Below are 21,031 nucleotides of genomic sequence, written 5' to 3'. Positions count from 1 at the left end.
CTTTGTCTGAGGAAGCAAATTTAACAACCTCTCTCATGCACTTAATTTTCACATCTGTATTCCTGAATAAAAGTACTTTCCACAATTCAACATTTCTCCCTAACTGCTCCTCCTCTTCACCTCAGCTACAAGTCACTCATTATGGTTTTGAACCTGTTCAGGAGCTTGATGAGATGGGATTTTGAAGACCTGTATGCGAAGGTGTGCAGCAATCTGTATGCATACCCCAATGGAATATCTCAGCAAATCAAGCAAAGATATGAACTAAAGACAGTGGGGGGAAAAAGTTGAGAAATTAAGATCAGCATTGTACAAATATATTCTGATGTGCTTAAATTCTACCTTATACTTGGTTAGATAAAATTACAATAAAAAAACCTTACTGTAGCCTTTAAAAATCAATACTGAAGATAGGTTGCCTGATTTCAACTCAGAGATCCCTCCTGTACCTTTTTATTAACTGATGAATTAGGTGAAAACTTACACTCCTTCCCCCATTTCTTTTGTCTACTTGTCACTCCTACTGTGAGTGGCATTCTAAGTGTACTCATTGCAGGCTGAGGGGAGATGGATAGGAAATGGATGGGAAAGCACAACTACTTCAGTGGAGAATTTAAGTACAGGAAGAATAGCTGATTTGCTTTCTGGCAACCCTAACAGCAGTAAAGTTATGCTTCTTCCCCATTGAGGGGATCTTTACATGTGTGTTAAACGAGAGTTTGATTGGGGGATACCTCAACTCAGCTTGTCTTTAATGTGTGAACTGAAGCTTAGCTTTAAAACAGCAGGGGGGGGGGGGGAGAATCAGCCTTTCAGGACACACATTCTTTAACTAGCAGAGAAGGGTGTGTGTGTGGGGGGGTGCTGTTTGCCTTTCTGCCTGTTCCACACATCTCCCCAGGCATGATACATGCAGATTCTGGACAGGTGTGCACTGGTTTCTCTCTAATGAAACTCACACTGAGCTCACATGTAAAGAGATAAAAGTTGCCTGAATTTAACAGTATCTTTTCCATTCAACCAGACTCACAAATTCATAGCTCATCAGTTTTGACACTTGGTAGAAATCAGGGTAAAAATATGTATTTCAAGGCAACATGTATTTCAAAAACCAATTAACACATTAGAATCTTTTTAAAAATACACATGACCTAGCATCTCCTGGATCTCTTCTGTGGTGTGCAAGGAGGCACAGGGTAAATACTGAGGTTATGTTAGCACCTAGGTTATGTCAGTATATTCATGATGGCACAATCTAATAGTTCTGAACATGTGCCCCCTCACATACCTTCCTCTATCCTCTCAATTCCCTGTTGCATTTTCTGATTCACAGTAACCATAGTTTTTCTGATTCCAACATTATGGCAAACTACAGTTACTATATAAGTAGTAAAACAGGAAACAGAATGCAAGCCTGAAACACATTCAGCAGTCAAACCATGGTTTTACCATGATGTCAAAAGCAAACCAGTGAGTTAAATGCTGCTCGTCCTCTGCTGAAAATTGTGGCATTACTCTAGAGACGGGAGCATAAAGCAGAGGAGACTGATTCAAATTTTAAAAGTCTCAGTAGAGTACAGTCCCCTTACTCGATATAGCCAATATAAAATACAAAGATATAACTGAAAATGGCTCACCATTGCTATCCACAGAATTATATATTCATCAATAAAACTGTTGAAATACTGGTCTAGAAATAGGAGGCCTGGTCCAATAAATGCAGTGTCTTGTAAGAAGATTTCACTTTTTGTCATATGTGCTATCTGTAAAACAAATTATCAGATTAAGCATCAAAGAAATTGTTTTAAATTACAAGTAACAGAGTTAAAATGGAATCTAGCGTTCCATCACCACTATAATAGTCAATATTTATGTCCATGACAAGATATTTATTCAAAGAAATCTCACTTTGAAGTTTCTGTTCTGGACGGATGAGAGCTATTTTATTATTAACCACTTTAAGTTTACTAACAAGTAGTGTGGTTTCAGAAGCACTCGTATGGTTGGTTATTAACAGGAGTCATTTCGTAGAAGAAGCTGTAGGAACTCATTAGCATAACTCATTAGCATATGGCACGCCCCCTTACCAGGCCAAAATGGCTGGGATTTGGCTGCTGCCAGAGGGGGGAGTGTTCCCCCACCTGGCAGTGGCCTGATCAGGGCCATTTTGGCTCCAATCAAGGCTGAAAGGGTCTCAAAATGGCACCGACCCAATCCTGGTGGTTTTGGCCCTGATCCCAGGCAAAATGGGCCCCAAATGGCCAAAAATGGCAATTTGGGGCCCATTTGCGCCTGGATCAGAGCTGAAACAGCCAGGACCAAGTTAGTGCCACTCAGGGGAGGGTTCCCTCACCCGGCACCGACCTGATCCCAGCTGTTCCGGTCCCGGTCCTAGTGGAAAAGGGGGTCAAATGGCCAAAAATGGCTATTTTGGGCCTGGATCGGGGCTGCAGTGGCCGGAAACGGGTTGGTGCCGGGTGGGGCAGACTTCCTCTGCCTGGCACAGACCCGATCAGGACGGTTTTGCCCAATCCAGGGTGAAATTGGCCCAAACCAGCCCAAAATGGCCATTTTGGGGCCCGTTTCAGCCTGGATCAGGGCCTAAACAGCTGGGACTGGGTCGGTGCCAGGCGGGAACGGCTTCCCCCTCCCAGTACCGACATGATCCGGATGGTTTGGGCCCCTATCCGCGCCAAAACGAGCCCCAAATGGCCAAACCCGGCCATTTTGGCCTGTTTCAGCCCCAATCGAGGCCTAAACAGCCCAAAATTTTTCAAAGTCAGGCAGGTGGGGCCACCTGACTGTTGGGGGAACTACCGGAATGGTGTTCTGTCCAAATGAGCCCTGGTTATTAATGTGCTGAAATCAAAAGGTGAATACACAGGGGAGGCATCATATTAGGTTTTTAGTCTGAGGCTTCATACGTACACCTTTTGCTAGTACTGAAAATAGCACCAGCAAAAGTATAGTCTGAAACTGTTCACAGTGTTCACCTTTGTCAGTACCCAATCTTGAAGTAAACACTAGCTCTTGAGTCACATAAAAAAATAAGATCAAGATGGGCAGCTGTGCCAGTCTGTCTGCAGCAGCAGAAAAGAGCTGTCGGTCTTGTGGGTGCTGCTGGACTCTTGCATAAAAAGAGAAGACACCTTGGCCATTTCCACACACGTTGAATAATGCACTTTCAATGCACTTTCACAATCCTTTAGAAGTGGATTTTTTGTTCCACACATGGAAAATCAGTTTCAAATGTTCACTAAAGAGTATTGAAAGTGGATTATCCAACGTGTGTGGAAGCAGCCCTTAGCTCAGCACCCACGAAGATCTTTATCAAGTACCAAATAACTTAGCAATTGTATGACTCTTGGAATGTTTAATGTACATTATATCTTGATACAACAATAATTTATTCAGTACATATTAAATGCTGAGAGCTCCTTACCACCAGTTTTTGTGTGATCTTGGCACTCACAAATCCAAATGTTAAGGCATAGAGGCAAGGATGTTTTTCAAAAAGTTGTGTTGTGGACTTCTTGTAGATCATTATTGCCAAAGTAATAATTAATCCTATATGGAGGCCAGGTGACAAAACACTTGTTCCCTGAAAGGCATACAGAAAATATTCAGCAAAACTTTAATATACTATATGTTTGAATGCCCTTAGCAATTTCTACATAACTGTGCTATTTAATTTAACATCTGATCCTTGAAACTTTGAAACAGCAGTTTCTTAAAGGTATTATTACAACTCAGGTTTAAGCATAACAAAAAGATGGAATATGCTGAAAACATCTGGCGTATAAGCAAAATACTTATTTAAACCAATGTCATAGCTAAACATATAAGATAAGGGATCTATAGCTTACTGCTATTGTGGATCCATTCTTCCCAACTCCTCCTCCAAAGATTACTCTGAAATAATTGTAACTGGAATTTATTGCTCCAAACACTATCCCAGCCACAGGAATCATCTTCAATCTTACGTCCAGCACAGGAATCTTTGGGATGGGAAACATTTAAAGTTATTGATACTCATTAATATACATTACTGAAAGATTTTTAAATTTATTTGAACTATCCATTTTTTTTACTAGACTTGGATAAAATACAGCTTACAGTCATGCCATTGCAATTATAATTTAATTCTGATAGAGCACAAAAGCTTACTGTATTTAAAATTCTGTGTCAAGTATCTCTAAACAATTTTAATTTCAGATTTATTTTCAATCAGTTGTAACTCTTAAAAATGGATAGTTCCTCCACATTCACTGGTCAACACATCAGTAGCACGACAGGAAATGCAAACACCATCTGCCTGCTTGATTTAGATTACATCATGCTATGAAACGGCATTATTCATATCATCCAGCTAATGGACCTTCAGCAAAAGTATTTACCTTTATAACTCAATTGCAGTTTCAAGGAAACTTCCAAGAGGCAGCAGAGGATTAAAAAGAAGAGTAAAAACATGAATTGGCTGTAACCCATCAGGTTATGTTTTAGAAAACAAGAGTTGCCCAAAATCTGTTTACTGAAACTACTGTTTCAAACAACCCAGAAGTTAATTGCACAACATAATACAGCTTTGGAAGGTCGATGGGTTTTTAGAATGCAGAGTTTTCACCTGACTACAGTAGTTCCAAAACGGGACACAAACACTGCAAGAATAGCTTATAATTCAAGAGATACTTTCCTTCTACAGAGTTTCTGATCGATAGGTCTCAAGGCCCAAAGACAGCAAAAAGGGGACACTTTGTCCTCTTGCTTAATACTATAAGTGTCTCATATGGTTGGATAATAGGCATTAGTGCTTGAGTGTTCCAAGAGTGTTCCTGTCTGGTACAGTGGTACCATATAAGAAGCTGGAGGTGGGATAAGGTGGTGAATAGGCCACAGTCTGCTTAAGGGACCTGGTGATGGGGCATTAATACAAAAGAAGCAGAGAAGCTTTGCCAGAGCACACCAATATAACTACAACATTTCAAGCTTCTGCTTGCTTCAGTGCAGCTGAAGTGAGTGGTCAGATCAGGCTGCATAAATCCAAATAAGGAAATCCAAATAAGCAATTCTGATACTAGCCATGACTCCTAAGCATGCAAGACAGTTGCACACATCTTGTTCATACAAAGTGCACACTGTTAACAGAGGACACCTGCACATCCAAAAACTCTCTTCCTTTTATCCTTTAAGTGATATCTTCTGGAATAATTTCAGTGTATTTTAATGTCAAGTATACAATACTAGCATGCCAGAATATCAATGTATCTAACTCTCAATGTAGACAAATCTGTGGGTACTTAAATCTGGAGATTGGAGCCATGACTAGGTGAGACATAAAAGCCCCAGGTTTGCAGAAAAAAATCTGAAAGCTCTATATATGGGGGGGGGGAGGGATACATACATGCCCTCATTGGCTGTTGCTATGCAACAGTATTGCCAGTCTTGGTTTCTGTCAGTAAAAGGTGGGGGAGGAGAAGGGCCCTTTCCAGGGCTGTTTTGGCCTATGAGGGAGGACTTATCAGTGCCATGCCTGGCAGCAACCACTGGAAAACTTGACACAATGCAACTTGCATGACTTACTCAGGCCTGCTTGCTACTGTTCAACAGCCACCCAATGAAAGCCATGGTGGTGTAGTGGTTAGAGTTTCAGATTAGGCTGTGGGATACCTATGTCTGAACCCCATTATGCCATGATGTTCATTGAGAGACCTTGGGAAAGTCACACAATTCTCAGCCTGTTACCTCACAGGGTTGTTGTAAGGATAAAATGGAATGGAGAAGAATGACGAAGGTAGGGAATACATAAAGTAAATAATAAATATAGTAGAAGATGGGGAAAGATAATATGTAAGTTTGTTGATGGGTGAGAAGTAGGCTTCCCAGGTGCCTGCCAGTGGCAGGCAAACTCCCAGTGATTTGCCCCCTCGTCTGCCGATCACCCAGCGATCGGCGGGAGGGGACACTCTTGGAGATTGCCTGACACCGGCAGGCACCTCAGAAGTGTGTGCCACGCACATACTCCCAACTGGTGCAGTGTTGTCACTTCTGGAAGTGACGTCATCGTGCCGGCCACGAGAGCACTTCCGTGCTTCATTTGGGGGCTGATTTGAGCCCCAAATGAGCCGAATCAGCCCTGTGCAGAGCACAGGAGCGCTTGCACAGCTGGCATGGTGACATCACTTCTGGAAGTGACATCATCACGCCAACTCCAGGCCATGTGCACGGGGGTACCTGGCAATCCTACTGAGAAAGAGCAGAGAAATGTGAAGATATGGGGGCTACTATGAGAGGGAAAGAGGAAATACCTTGGAGAAGGGGAGCTGGGGGAAATGAGGTGCCCCCCACAAGTCCTTGTGGGTTCCCTACCACACAACCGAGGCTGACTTAAGTGCCAGCGCTATGCAACCTGGACAGACTTTTCCCATGGAGACGCTACCAGGGGTAGGGAAGGAGGGAAAACTGAAGATTGGGCGGGGCAGGAGAAGATAAAGATATGCTGGTGGGTGGAAGGGAAGGAGAAAAGGAGGCCAGAAAAGGGGAGAGGCTATGGTGCCTTTCAGGGAAGGAAAGGAGGAAATAGTGAGGGAGGGGTAAATGAGATGCCCCCTGCAAGTTCTTATAAGCCCACTGCTTGTTTCAATTTAACTCAAAGGATGACTGTAGGCAACTGTGAACAACACTGTAAGTGCAATAAAGATATACAAATAAGTTGCCAATAAACAGATGAGAAGTGGATTGTAGCCTCCAATTTAAGAGTCTCATCCCTCCAGTTTTCTGGATATCTTATCAGCTGCAGAGGAGAGGCAACACTAAATCACATCGTCTGAGCCAACAGGCAGCCACCCACTGCAACTGCTACAGTGCAACTCCGGTCTACAGGACAAGGATAAAGCAGTGAGGCCTCAAAGGCACAGGCTGTATAAATAAATTGAGATTTTGTTAAATTAAGAGCCAGGTATTTTGTGGGCTGATGAAAAACACAACTTTTAAGGCTACAATATGACTACAGAATACAACTTTATTGCAGTTGAGGCAACATTTGTGTGATAAAATATTCAAGTACAGAATTTAGAATATTATGAAATTAAAGTATCTGTGGCATAGCATTGTGGTATGTTAAGATCTGAGCGATTCAAGACAAAGACAGCTTGAGGCAGATGGGGTCTTTTTCCTTTGTGGAGTTCTAAACTCATGCACAGGATAGCACATCAGATCAGAACACTGAGGAAAGAGGACTAGAACTACACAGGGAAAGGCATCCTACAATAAATGCAGGTGCCGGACTTGCTACATGGAAAACATGTGCTAAATACAAGTGATTGGAAGGAACTACTAAACAGCAATATTTCTGCATAGGAGGTAATGAGGTACAATATTTAAAGCCTGATTGCTATTGAGTTACCTGGTTGTCCCACATTGTTGTTCCACCAAACGCAGATAACAAAAAGAGTATAATTACTGCTATCTGTACTTCAGATACATCAAATCTAGAGTGAAAAAGAGATAAAATTGGTCCACATCAATAATTGTAAGTGCCCTGTTTGTATAGGGGTTCATTAGATACATCAAAAGCATACTCAAAACAAGCATAAAAAAACATCAGGCAACAAGAGTTATGCTGCCTTGGATATAAATCAGGTTTCTGGGAAATTCTGTAGTAATTAAATATCAGTATACATTTTCTGAAAAGGTTTCTGAAAACGGCATTTTAAAGACTTTATTTAAAAGAACAGGATGACTATTAGCTGAGATATCAAAAAGGAAGAAATCAGCAATGCCCCCCCCCTCCAAAGCAAGTTATTTGTCAGGGCTTGCCACGGCCGCCACTGGGCGGGGTGCTGGGCGGTCTGCTCCTGATGTCAAAGGGGGGGCCAGGGATTCTGCGGGACCCTGCTCTGTGGATGGAGGGGCGGTATACATCACCCAGACTCCCTCTCACTCCACTCGCTGGCCTGCTCAACCTGTGCCACTCACTCCCCTTGGTCTCTGCCATCTCCTCCTCCTTCATCCACTCTCCTCCTTGCCTTTGCTCTTGCTTGGCTCTGCTCCAACTCCACTCCATTACTCCTACTCAAAACCCACCCCACCCTGTAGGCGTGCTTCCCTTTTATCCCTTCACCCTAGCCAGGCTCTGCCTGCTAACCACGCCCTCCTGCTGCCTTCCACCCAGGGCCCTAGCTGGCCTAGGCAGCTGCACCTGGGCTCGTTTGGCTGGAAGCACTGAGACGGTCCACCTGTGCCTCGTTGGCTAGCTGTCCAGCCTCCCTGGCTGATCTGATGGCTGAAGGCAGGCACAGCTGAGCCTCCCTGGCCGGCTGTCCATCTCTTCCCACAGAATGCCTCAGGCAGCTCTACCTGAAGCTGCTTAGCTCTTAGCATCCCCTGTGCTAGGTTAATGCTTTCCAGCAGGGCTGCAGGCTGGGGCGTGGCTCTGAGCTGCTGAGGCAGCTTCTCCTCCCTGGCTGGTAAGGCTTCAGCTTGGCCCCCTGCTGGCTCCCTGGACTCCCACTGGAGGGTGGGGCTGGCTGGTCTCCACCTGCCTCTTCTAACCCTCTGAGGCTTGGGTGTCTCATCCCTTCCCCCTGTGGCTGGCTGGGGCCTAGGTGTCTCTTCCCTTCCCCCTGTGGCCGGCTGGGGCTTGGGTGTCGCTTCCCTTCCCCCTGTGGCTGGCTGGTACTGGGCCTGGCTGCCTGCTGAGGCACCTGGGCTGCTGTCTCCCGGGGGTCTCCCATCCTTTCCTCCAGGTAAGTCCGGGGGCTGGGCTGTAGACCCCGGACATTATTAATTCCTCTATTGTGGATAGATTTAATCTTGCCAAAATTTATGAAACATTAATCTTCTGTAGGGATGGCTGCTAGTTATCTAGTACACTATATTTAAACTATATTTAATGCTAGTGCCATGAGGTATGGCATAGAAAAATATAATTATATAATTGAAATCCAAAGGGATTGCACTAGCTTCTTAGAATGTGATTTTTTCCTTCTAAATCAGTGACCCCCATACCATATTACAAATTGCTTTATAAACTTCCTTCCATTTCAAAAGTAATACACCATGTGGCATGTGAATGGACTAGTGTTTTAAAAACAACTCAAGATGCAGGCTAACTGTCTAAGTTAGCCTGCGTTCTCTGACTTAGTTCCAAGGCAGGTTAATCTTACCAAAGGCTTAGCAAAGAGTCCATCCATGCCAGCCAACTCTAGGCATCCTAGTAGAGTGGCATGGAACGGAGAAGCACTCTCTCACATTCCAGATGGTTAGCAAGGGGGGCTAAAAGGCAAAGGCTGGGATTTTGCTTAGAGGTAATGATCTGGGGATGGCCCACCAGCTGGAGAACCAATCAGGCTCAGCTACTTAATTGGCATTACAGCACGCAAAGATATGGGGAGCGCTGATTAGGAGCCAAGCTCAACACCAGGCTCCAGCTTGCTCAAGGACACTTTCTCACAGGAACAAAGTAACCCACAGGTGCATCCAATTAACAAGGCTAGTAGGGACTTTCCACCAAACAGGCCAAGTGAAAAGTCTGCAGCAACAGAAGCCAGAACCAAAGTTTCAAACTTAACATTCTATAAAAGCTGTTAAAAAGCCTGGTTCTTACTCAACCATGTTACACATTTTTTTGTTTTTTATGTAGTTTATTATTATTATTTGTTTAAACATCACACTCACACACACATTTAAAATTTGGGGATCCCTGGTTTAGTCCATCTTAGATGTTCAAAAGCTATTGTGGCAACTTATCCTTTTTCTCTACTAATACTGCCTAGCAATCTCTCTCTCAGTTTCAAGTACCATGCCTACTTTGGGTTTTAGTTGACAAATATATATATTCCCTTGTGTCTGATTGGATCAGTATTAAATCCAGTACTTAAGGATCAGGGCCAAATCACTTTCAGGCTTCAGCCACAAACCAATCATGCAAAGATCCACTTACTTCCCAAACTTTAGCATGCCCGATACATAGGTTTGCCAGTGAGCACAATAAAACAGGAAACTTGCAATAAAGGTACAGAAAAACAGCCAGTCTGGACTTGTTCCTAGCCGAACTGCTAAGCAGGTTCCAATACCAATGAAAACTGAAAAAATCCAAGTGGTTTTAGTTAGTTATATCTAAATATCCAAACTTTTACAGTGCATGTAAACAAAGACTAATTTATGATGATGCAATAAATGGACTGAAATGAAAGCTACTCTCATGGCAAGGTAATCATGCAACCCTCTTGCCAGAAGAACCCAGCCCACACTTAATGAATTCTTTAACCACTCCTGTTGAATTACCAAATTGAACCTATACATTATACAGCAGTAGGGCTATGCATGGATGGGGAGATTCAGTATTCCTGCTTCGGATTCGGGTTTCGGGAAACACTTCGGTATGCTCCGTGAAGATTCAGAGCATACTGAAGCGAGGGGGGGGGACTCCCCACCACCACCCATCACTCTCACTGGGGCAACCCCTCTACCCCTCACCCCTCCTGGGGAGACCCCTCCACCCCCCACTCAACCCTGGGGAAACCCCTCCAACCCCCACCCACTTACCTGGCGGAGGGTTATCAGCTGGGCAGCGGCAACACAAGGCAACACAGCCTGGAGCCAGCTGGCTCCTCTGCCGCCACACACCGCCGCCCGAGCCTGTGGGGTGGTGGGGAAGGCTGGAGCTGCCTCCACCGGCCCTTCCTGCCCCTCAAATGGCCATGGCGCACCAGTGCTACGGCAGCCATTTGAGGGGCAGGAAGAGCTTTCTCTGCCTCCTCCGTCCCTTCCTGCACCTCAAATTATTGCCGCAGCGCTCTAGGAATGGCCGGAGGAAGCGGATCTAGCCTTCCCCACCACCCCGCAGGCTTGGGTGGCGGCGGCAGAGGAGCTGGCCCGGAGCCACCACAAGGTAGGTGGGGGGGAGGTGGGGGGTTGATGTTTAAAGGGCCCCGCCGCTGCTTGCAAGCAGCGGTGGTGCCCTTTAAACAAGCCCCAAAGCTTACCGAAGCAACCTGAATCGCTTCAGTAAGCTTAGCTTCAGCATTCCCACTTCGGGAATGCCGAGGCTTGCTGAATCGGGTCTGCTTCGGGTAACTTTACCCAAAGCAAAACCCGAATAGCACAGCCCTATACAGAAGTATAAAGAATCTGTTGGAAATGCTTTTGTCTGGCAAACATGCCATGCAGGGGTTGTAACATCTGAAAGGGCTTTGATATGCAATTACTCTGTGAGTTGAGAGTCAGTGCATCTAACAAGTGTACTATACACCCATAGGTCAACATCCCCTTTCCTTGTTGCCACTTTCCTATGGTCTCTACACCATGCCCATTTGTGAGAAAGATCAGCTTATCTTCCTACCATTAAGCACAGCCAAGGTCAGCTAAAAGCTAATATCCCACTTTAAGATACATGAATTACCTAGGCATAACGGGAAGGCTGGGAGTGGGGGGAAATCACGAGGGAAATTTTTCTATGGAATTCCCCCCACCAATTTTCTCAAATAGGAAACCCTGGAAATTGGGGGAGCACTGAAAAAACTTGTATGACATTTTTTCTCATTTGGAATTATTTTTTAAAACAAGAGTTTACTCAGCCAAATCTATGGTATGAAGATTTTTATGTAAGAATTCAATGTTTTCAATGCTCTAAAGATTCACATGATATTAAGCTGGTAGTCCTACCATGACAGCATGAGACTGTTTCTGTCCAGATAATACTGTTTTTGTCATCTTTTTTATTTTCAACTTTTATTCGCTTCCTCTCAGCAAAGAAATACACCAAGGTAGTATAGGATACAGCTCTCTATTAGGTATAGTACCAGTCTTGCTTACAGAACAAGTACAGCATTTCCATAAATATGCCAAATGTTCAATTCATACATTAAGTTATAAGTTGTGCATTTCATGCAATTAAAGCAATGTTTAGGTTTAATAAGAAAATATTATATATATTTTAATGCCCTACCCAATTTCATTTTTTCCTAAACCTCACTCAATAACTCCCAAAACATCCCAAAATTTTCCATCTCTATTCCCAAGGGCATATGGGGATGGCATAGGGTCACCACCTCTAGATGGGGAGATTCCTGAAGATTTAGGAATAAAGCCCGAGGAGAGCAGGGTTTGGGGAGGGACCTCAGCAGGGTATAAAGCAATAGAGTCCACCCTCCAAAGCAGCCATTTTCTCCACCTATGTTGTCAAGATTACATTACAGTGGATCTGTAGGCAACACCTGGAGGTTGGCAGCCCTGGGGTGGCAGTACATTGCTCAGCCACGGAAATGGCTCTCAAGAGCAAAAGGTGACAAACAGCAACTTCAGATAATCTGAGAAAAACAAGGGTCTGTGTGTGATTTGACGGTTAACTTGGAAGAAGCAAATGTATCATTTTGCTGAAAAAGGAGACAAGGGAATAAGTAGCTGTACGGAAGTATACTTGAAGATTAAATTTACTAAACTGAATCTATTCTACACCCGTGTGTGTCTGTCTCTCTGTGTGTGTGTGTCTCTCTCTCACACACACACAGAACATTGAGCTAACTGACATCCTGAAAAAACATACTAAAATATTTTCATGACATTTGTGGTATTTGCAAATGTGCACTTTCTGTATTCTTCTATTTTAATAGAAAAAAAAGCTCTTCAGAAGTTACCTGCGCAAACAGAGTCACAGCCATGGTCAAAGAGTTCACCCAAAGGAGAGCTGCTATTGGTTCTTCTGGCTTGCTTCCCATCAATAGCATCCAGTGACTGGTAGATAAAGAGTCCTAATGCACATAAAATAAATACCCAAGAAGGAGCCTGAAAAAAATATAAAAAGAGAATCCATTCAGGCACTATTAAGCCAATTGCTGAAATGTTTACTATGTTTGGCTAGATGTATATGCAGCCCTTTTAAAAAGCTCACACAACAGAATTTGTTGAGCCACAGGTTAAGCAAACCTGCAAGGTTGCCAGCAATTTTCAGTTGAGCAATAATGATAATCACAGTCACCATCCAGAAAGGCAGTATGCTCTGAACTCTATTGATTTTTCTACCTGCAACATAATGCAAGTCATTTTGATAGTGCTTGGGGATAGTGCTTGGGGATATCCTGTCTTCCATCATGGAATTCAAGGCAGTTTACATAGGATTCCTAGAAGGTCTGCCATTCAGACCGGATCAAAACCAGTTGTATATTAAGTGCTCTCAAACCATACCCCAGAATCCAACCCCACCCACTTTCCATTCAAATGTGGTCCACAAAACCCAGTTCCAGGTCATTATTAATAATATAAAAGGTAAGAAACTTGCAAGGGAGGGGAGGGTTGTGAGACTATATAATTCAATGGAAGCACAATTAGAACCCAGAGGTATGAACCTATCTAGCTCCAAAAGATTTAGGCCACTAATCAGAATGACTCAACCATCAGTCAAGGTGCATTTTCACACAAAGCTTCCTGTTAGATTGATATTTCTTTCTAACGAAAGACTCATTATATCACAGTGGCTTTTTTAGCTAACAAGTCCTCTTGTTTGCAAGAAAACTCTCAACTGTTGCGAGCTACTTATAGCACTCCACATTCCAATCAGGTAACCAAGACGGCCTATAATATAATAACGGTACTTTTCTCACGTTTTAAACTGATGTTTATGAGGATTTGCCCCCATCGCAGTAGCCTCGGCATTGCACCTGTTCATTTCACACTTGTCTGTATCAGCCTCGATTTTGCATATGAGACACGATTTGAAGCCTCGGTTCAGTTTCGGCTTTTGGGGGCTTCGAGGTGCACATCACTTTTTTTTTTTAAACTTTGTGCATGCGTTGTAATGTTGTGACATTGCTACCTCGTCTGCCCGACAGGATCCCCCCCCCATGCCAATCAGTCCTTCATTGGACTGAAAGAATCCCACCAAAATTGAAACAGCGAAGATTGGCTGTAAATCTTTGGTGGGAAAGATGCCAGTGCAATAAATAGGTACTGCACAGCTTCCCCGAGGTGCATGTCATCTTTTTTTTTTTTAACTTTGCGCAGGCACTGTAACAGTGTGATGTTTCTACCTCGTCTGCCTTACAGGATCCTGCCCCCCAATGCCAATAATTCCTTCACTGGAAACAGGAAGCGTCCAGCAGTAAGCATATGTGTAGGAAGCACTCCCCATGGAAAAGAGAAAACATTGGGGAGCCTCCGCAAAAGCTTTTCCTCCCACTACAGTAACGCTTCAGCATTGCTTCCTCCCTGCACATTTTAAAAAAAATAAGATTCAGTAATGACTGCAAACAAACCTGCTGGAGTCCCACCATTTACTTCTGTCTTCTTAGAAAATGGGATAATTTAAAATCACCTTCTAACATTGCAATGCGGCAACGCTGCTGTCCTTTCAAAAACCAAAACAAACGGTGGAAAAAGCAGCCCAGGAGCTGTGGAGGGTGGGTGTGGTTAGTTCTGCATGGACTAATCAGCTCCCGGGGTAAAGGAGAGGGGGGAAGAAGAGAAGCAGAACGGGAGAATAAACGTTCACACTGACATTGTTCACGTCAGTTGCGACTTGCCTGCAGCTTCAAAATAAACTCGTGGTATGTGTGCAGGGGGGGAAAATCAGGAATACCGCGGACAATGTTCGATTCTGCATCCCATGACTACCTTTCAAGTGTGACAGTCGTGCAAACATGGGAAGCAGAAATGGTTCTGAAACAATTTAAAGTCCCAATGTGAGAAGTACCAATAACTGCACTTGTATAGTGCTCTTCTAGACAGATTTGTGCCCTACTCAGAGCAGTAAACAAAGTCGCTGTTATTATCCCACACGATACAGCTGGGGCTGAGAGAAGCGGCTTACCCAAGGCCGCCTTCTGGGCTCATGGCAATAGTGGAATTCAAACCAGCAGAGTGCTTATTTGTAACCTAACCACTATTCTACAGCACCTTCTGGAGCTTCTGAAGAAGATGCACATTAAGTTCCAGTACTTTAATCTTCAAGGCATGGTAGAAATATAATCCTACACAGATGTAATCCAATTCTGAAACAGTCCCCCCTTCTCTATGTTTAACTGACCAAAGAGGACATAAAGCACAGTCTATGTAATACTTTTTATTAGGTCCAACTAAAGCAATATAAATAGCCTGCACCAAAACCTTCGTAATATGTGGCCCCATGAATGACATGGGACACTGGAAACAAAATAAAAAGCATCTGCTACCTAGATCACTTCCTCAGTCACAACTAAAAGGAAGGGCCAAAGGTCATCACTACCAGCTATCTGGCTAATTACATGTGGATCTTCGACATATTCTTCGCTGTAACTTGGCGCTTAGTTGGTTACCAAGTATAATTGAGAACAATGGACAGTCCAAACAAGGAAAACATTCCAAGAGCTTGTGTTTTCCAAAGTACTCTGAGAAGAAGTATTCTAATGCTGTTTCTCAAATGGCACCCTCCTTTCTTATATTGTATAACTATTATAATCCCCTGATGACACTCACTGCTCTACTTGAAGATTTATTTATGTTATTTATAGTCCACCTTTCTCACTAAGATTTAACACAGATTACACAGTGTCATTCAGTACAATCAACTGGGGAATTCAATAAACAATACAATAGGGTACAGATTGCAGAAATTTGAAAACATAAATTGCCTATGTTTTTTTCAACATTGTTTCAGCCAATCTGAGATAATTAATGACAGTAACAGACAGTGCACAGTAGTAGTATAGTTCCTAGCTTCTTGGACCATTTCCTTACAGCACCTGTGTAAGAAAGTCCTCCTGAATAATACCATTTGGGACAGTTTGAGGAAAGCCCAGAGTGGGCAGATGCAGCCGGGGACATGGCATCTCTTTGGAACAATTCCTGTAGAGTTGGAACCCACATTTTGGAAAGTCCAAACCTTGAATATCAATGATCCAGTTCCCAGTAAAACAAAACTGATTCAGGGCACACATGTTCTGACAGCCACTTCCATATCTATACAAGGAAAACACTGATTAAATAACTTAAGAGCTCTGGCAGAGTAAACAGGGCCATTGAGAAAGAGAAAGTCTGTTCAGATCTTTTGCTTCCACTAGGTTGGATTTGATAGAGTTGCTATGAGTTTTAATATCCTCAAGCCACACCACCGATACGCACCTTTTATAAACATGAAAAGCTGATACATTCACTTCCTCTAATGAGTCGTACCTCTTCAAATAACAGAGGTGGCTGCCAACTGGCAGTTAGCCCAATATATGCAAGTTGCAACAAATGCTGCAAGAGTCTCCACTGGTATGTGCAAAACTAACACACTTACATGTACGGGGTAAGAGCTTCAAGGCCTCACACTTTCTTATTTACAGCAACTACAAAGTGATGTGTAAAAAGAAATATGGACGCATGTGTAGAAACTCACACTGCAACTAAACTCTGAAGTTGGAAGAGAATTTACTTGGACTAGAAGAAGAGGGATGAACTTCACACCGCAGACTTGGGAGGAGAGGAAGAGCAGGGATACAGACAGAAATAGTGAAGTGAAACCATGCTAAGATAGCAGATTCACGGAACAGGGTTTGCTTGCATCACTTAACATTTCTGCATCTGGGAGGGGGGGGGCATGACTTTAGGTTTTTTAAAGGGAACATGTTAAGATTTGGCCAACCCAGTTGCAAGCCTCTGAAGTCAGAATGCAAATACTGCTGAAAGCTTCTCTGAATTGTCTAGAACTTGTTCTATGCAGGAAAGCATGGACGTGAAAGCAAATGGAAACAAGAAGTGAAACCATTATGAGACTACATCAGCAGCACATGCTAAATATTGGAAGGTGTAATTCAGCCAAAGGGACAATTCAGCCAAAGGGAAGCATTTTAAGTCTCACTTGTTTCACTGGGAAAGAACAGGGCACACAGTCCTCTTCCATTGAAGTCAATGGAAAAAATCTTAAAGAGTATTTATGTAGAAGCACATCCCAGTTCAGGGAGTTCAGTACACCACAGAAGTCTTTTCTGGAAGGCAATGGGCTTGCTTCTGGGTACGCAGATGTAGAATTACATTCCTCATGCTACAGTCCTTTGCTCTTTGGAGATATTTAACTCTGGCTATCTTGAAAAACCATTTTAATTTGTATTAGCATGTTAGTACTTTTACCAACACTTCACTAAGCTGTAACATGAATTATAGGCACCATGTATTCTGGGATGCATTTGGGTACTTCCTGTGCACCACAAGCTTCCTGCCAGTAAAACTGCTTCATGAGTAGAAGAACAAAGGCCTACAGGACTTTTGCGTTGTAAAAATCTGCTGGTTTTCACAGCATGTGTCAGAGGCACTAATCAAAACAAGCATCAAAGGCTACCACCACCTCCAGCATTTTGGTGATCTCTCTAAACTCAGATCATTGTGGCATTTGGAACATAATGAGACTTGCTGTTTTTTAAAAAGGCATACAATAATCAACTAATCCATTTAGAAAGGATTTAGAAATTTATTTAGAAATGTTTCTGCCAGCTCTCAGGAACATGCCTGAGGCAGATTATGAAATAAAAATAATAAAAACAAAACATTCAAAGATATTAAATGTCAGCATTAAAAACCCAACCCAACATAAAAAACAGAGCATACATGCAGACCACTGATGGCTTAAAATAACAGTTTCCAGACTAAAATAATATTAAAAGGTTAATCAAAAGCCTGGGCAAACAAAAACATTTTGACCCAGCACCTAAAAGAAAGCAACACAGGCCCCAGGCAAGCCTCTAGGGGATGGGCATTCTGTAAGTGAGGTGCCACTACTGAAAAAGCCCTGTCTCCGGTTGCTTCCTGGCTCACTTCTGAAGGCAGGGGCACAGAGAGCAGGGCTTGTGACGGAGATCTTAACTAGCAGGCTGGACGATATGGGAGGAGTTAGTCCTTCAAGAACTCTGTTCCCAAGCAATTCAGGGCTTTAAAGGCAAGATCCAACACCTCTGAATTATGCCTGAAAACAAATGGGCAGCCAGTGCAGATCTTTCAGCACTAGGTGGATCCCTGTACCCTGCCCCTGAAAATAGCCTAGCTACTGATTTTGGATGCACTGAAGTTTCTGAACCGTTTTCAAAGGTAGCCCCACAAAAAGCAGACTACAATAATCTAATCTAATCTGGCTACAAGAAGAGTATGGATCAACATGGCCAGATCATGCTTTGAGAAATGGCTGATAAAAGGTGCAACATGGGATAGAGGAGATCTGCGCCTCCAACTGTAGGTCAGAATCCAGAAGTAGCCCCAAACTACAAACCTGTTTCTTCAGGGGAAGTGAAACCTCGAGCAGTTTTGTCACTGAGCAGCAGCAAGTAATTCATTTCTAGACTTCCAGTTTATTAGCCCTCATCCAACCCACTGCCATCACCAGGCACCTGTTCAGGACTTCTGTGGACCCACCTGACTAAGCTGTTAAGGAGAAGTATTGCTGGGTATCATCCACATATTGGTGGCACCTCACTCCAAATCCCCAGATGACTTCTCCCAGCAGTTTCACCTAGACCAGGGGTGGGCAGTTGTTTTGGCTCGGGGGCCACTTTGTGGGAGCGGAGGTTAGCGGAGGGCTGCACCTTTTAGAATGATTGCATTCATTAGTTAACTTTGCATTTCAGAAAAGGTATACCCACAGGACTCCATAAGATAAATGACGTGGGGCTGAGCAGCAATCCTCGAGCACAACCTTCTGGAACCAGTTGGTCAACAACAATAACATTTGATTTAAATACTGCCCTTCAGGACAACTTAATGTCCACTCAGAGCGGTTTACAAAGTATGTCATTATTATCCCCACAACAATCACCCTGTGAGGTGGGTGAGGCTGAGAGAGCTCTGGAAGAGCTGTGACTGACCCAAGGTCACCTAGCTGGCTTCAAGTGGAACCACCAAAGTACATTCCCCCCACTCCCAACTGAACCAACTTCTCCAGAAAGACACGGTGGTTGATGGTACTAAACACCACAGAAAGGTCCAGGAGAACGAAACGGGATACTCTGTCTGTCACTTTCCTGGCAAAGATCACTCTGTTAGGAAAACTCCCTAAAATGGGAAGAGTACGAGTAACATAAAACCAGATCTAATCAAGGAATGTGCAATGTGAGGTATAATAAGCAGAGCTAATGAACATCTCGTGGGTGACACTCAGCTTATTACCACCTGTAGTGAGTGAGGAAACCCAAGCCAGGGGGGGAGAGAATGATGAATCCTAATTTCACACAAGTGTTTCCTCTTGGAACGCCCCCCCCCCCCGCCCCGCCCCATAACAGCAAAATGCCCTTTAGAACAGCAACAGTATGTCTTGAAAGATGGTGGATGTGATGAAGTGAGCTCCAGCTCACAAAAGGCTATACTAGGATAAATTTTAACTTTAAATTTTAATAGTCTTTATGGTACCACTAGACTTCTGTTTAATTTAGCCATGACTGTGTTCTGCTTAATCTAAACAGATTCATTAAAAGTCACACAGCACTGTTAACAGTAATTTTTGTCTTCCTCACCCCTCCCCATAGTCAGGTAATTTTTGATCCACCAGGTGAGCTAGATTAAGCAGCCCAGAGTAAGCCTTCCACATCAGAGTCAGCCACTAGAAGATCATTTGGGATGGGAAAGAAATGCAGCAGGGAAGGGCTCCCACAATATTTAGAAAATGAAAGGACTACAAAACGCTGTCATGCAGAAATTCTTTCCTCCTTCCCAACAGCGCAAGCACGAGAGAGGAGGCGTCACTTGCCTTTTCTTATATCACAGGCACTTCAGTCTCAAAGTAGGTCAACGCAGGCAAGTATTGAACCGGATTATCAGCCAAAAGCTCTACTAGAGCTTAAAAGCACTACGAAACTCTAGGAGAGCTCTGGCAAAGCACGTTGTCTCCTCTCCTCACCGCAGCAGGCACTCTCCGACAGATCCCTTTGCGACACTGGTGTAACTACATTCCAACACATCGTCAGAGCAACAAAGCGAAACTGGAGTCTGGGGCGTCCCAAAGACAAAGTTTCCAATGCAAATGTCAGCCTTCCGCTGTTTAAGCGCAAAAATTGCCTCTTCTCCCCAACCACAGAGGGGGGTACTCGGAAAACGCGCTTCTTTGCAACACCTCCCGGCACTGACTGTGAGAGAAAACCTCCCTGAACAGGAAACACAACAGCCTTTTCTTTCTTTTTAAGCTGTCCATACGGCTTCAGCTCCACTGCAGGCCTCCTTGCCTGCAACTCTAAGCACATTTTCTAGGGAGTGAGTCCTCCTGGCCTCAGCACGACTTGCTTCTGGTAAATTTGGCGAGAGCTGGTTTATCACAGGTTCTCTAATCCTGGTGTACACGCCCCGCACTGTCACCCCGGGCAAACCGATTTTCCAGGTGCAGGACTGCAGCCGTCTAATTTTTACGCACAGCCTGACCAACCTGTTTGCTCGTCAGCTCTTCTGCCCTACGGCCCAACTCCAGCCCTGCGTCGAACCGGCCTGCCCAGATGTGTTTGTTTTAAAAAGGACTTTCTCCTCTCAAGCAGTCCTGCCAAAAGCCGCGCTGCCCCGCCCCGGTCCAGCCAGGACCCCCGCCTTCCCACCGGGCGGAGGTCGGGGCCGGCTCCCTCTTCAAGGGCGCGGCGCTCCCTTCCCCACCACCCCAGCGGGCCCGCGGGTGCCTGCCTACCTCCTCGGTGGCGCTGGGGCAGTAGAAGATGAGCAGGAGGAGCGGGAGGACGTTGGCGACGAAGCCGCCAAGGGTGATGGCGTTGGGGGCCAGCCAAGTGGGGACGCGCTCCACCAGCCAGGCCCAGTACAGCTGCAGCGGCGGCTCCAGCAGCGAGCGCCCGGACGCGCTATAGCGGTGCTGCTCCAGGCGCCTCAGCTGCGCCGCGCTCAGGGGCTCGGGCAGCACCCACCGCCACATCATGACGCCCCTCCGGCCGGCGCCGCCTCGCCTGCTCTGCAGTCCGCAAGCGCGGCGGCGGGAGAGGCCGAGCGCGGCGGGGCAGGCGAAGAGGGACGGGCTTGCGGGCCACCGCAGGGGCAGCTGTTCCAGGGGGAGGCGAGCAGGAAGTTGGCGGCCGTGAGGAGGCGGTGGCGGGCTGTCCTGTCCTGT

At 44.6% G+C, this 21,031-nt stretch overlaps 1 protein-coding gene across 2 annotated transcripts in view; it reads right to left on the bottom strand.

Annotated features, from left to right (window-relative positions):
* Nucleotides 1–21,031, bottom strand: part of CHPT1 (choline phosphotransferase 1) — a 26,182-nt gene extending 5,151 nt beyond the window's left edge. The window contains exons 1-8 of one of the 2 annotated variants that reach the window (XM_054988200.1): nt 20,600–21,031; nt 12,636–12,783; nt 9,941–10,082; nt 7,403–7,487; nt 3,867–3,998; nt 3,443–3,601; nt 1,638–1,763; nt 121–264 (exon numbers count right to left, since the gene is read on the bottom strand). In XM_054988200.1, coding sequence (XP_054844175.1) covers nt 133–264; nt 1,638–1,763; nt 3,443–3,601; nt 3,867–3,998; nt 7,403–7,487; nt 9,941–10,082; nt 12,636–12,783; nt 20,600–20,842 — 1,167 coding nt within the window. In that variant the 5' untranslated portion in view covers nt 20,843–21,031 and the 3' untranslated portion in view covers nt 121–132. The remainder of the gene's footprint in view (nt 1–120; nt 265–1,637; nt 1,764–3,442; nt 3,602–3,866; nt 3,999–7,402; nt 7,488–9,940; nt 10,083–12,635; nt 12,784–20,599) is intronic. The other variant, XM_054988199.1, reaches the window with a different exon arrangement.

The sequence above is a fragment of the Eublepharis macularius genome, chromosome 9 (assembly GCF_028583425.1).
Source record: "Eublepharis macularius isolate TG4126 chromosome 9, MPM_Emac_v1.0, whole genome shotgun sequence".
Classification (NCBI taxonomy): Eukaryota; Metazoa; Chordata; class Lepidosauria; order Squamata; family Eublepharidae; genus Eublepharis; species Eublepharis macularius.
The sequence above is the reverse complement of the archived record's forward strand: the minus strand, read 5'-3'. Positions and strand labels throughout refer to the sequence as shown.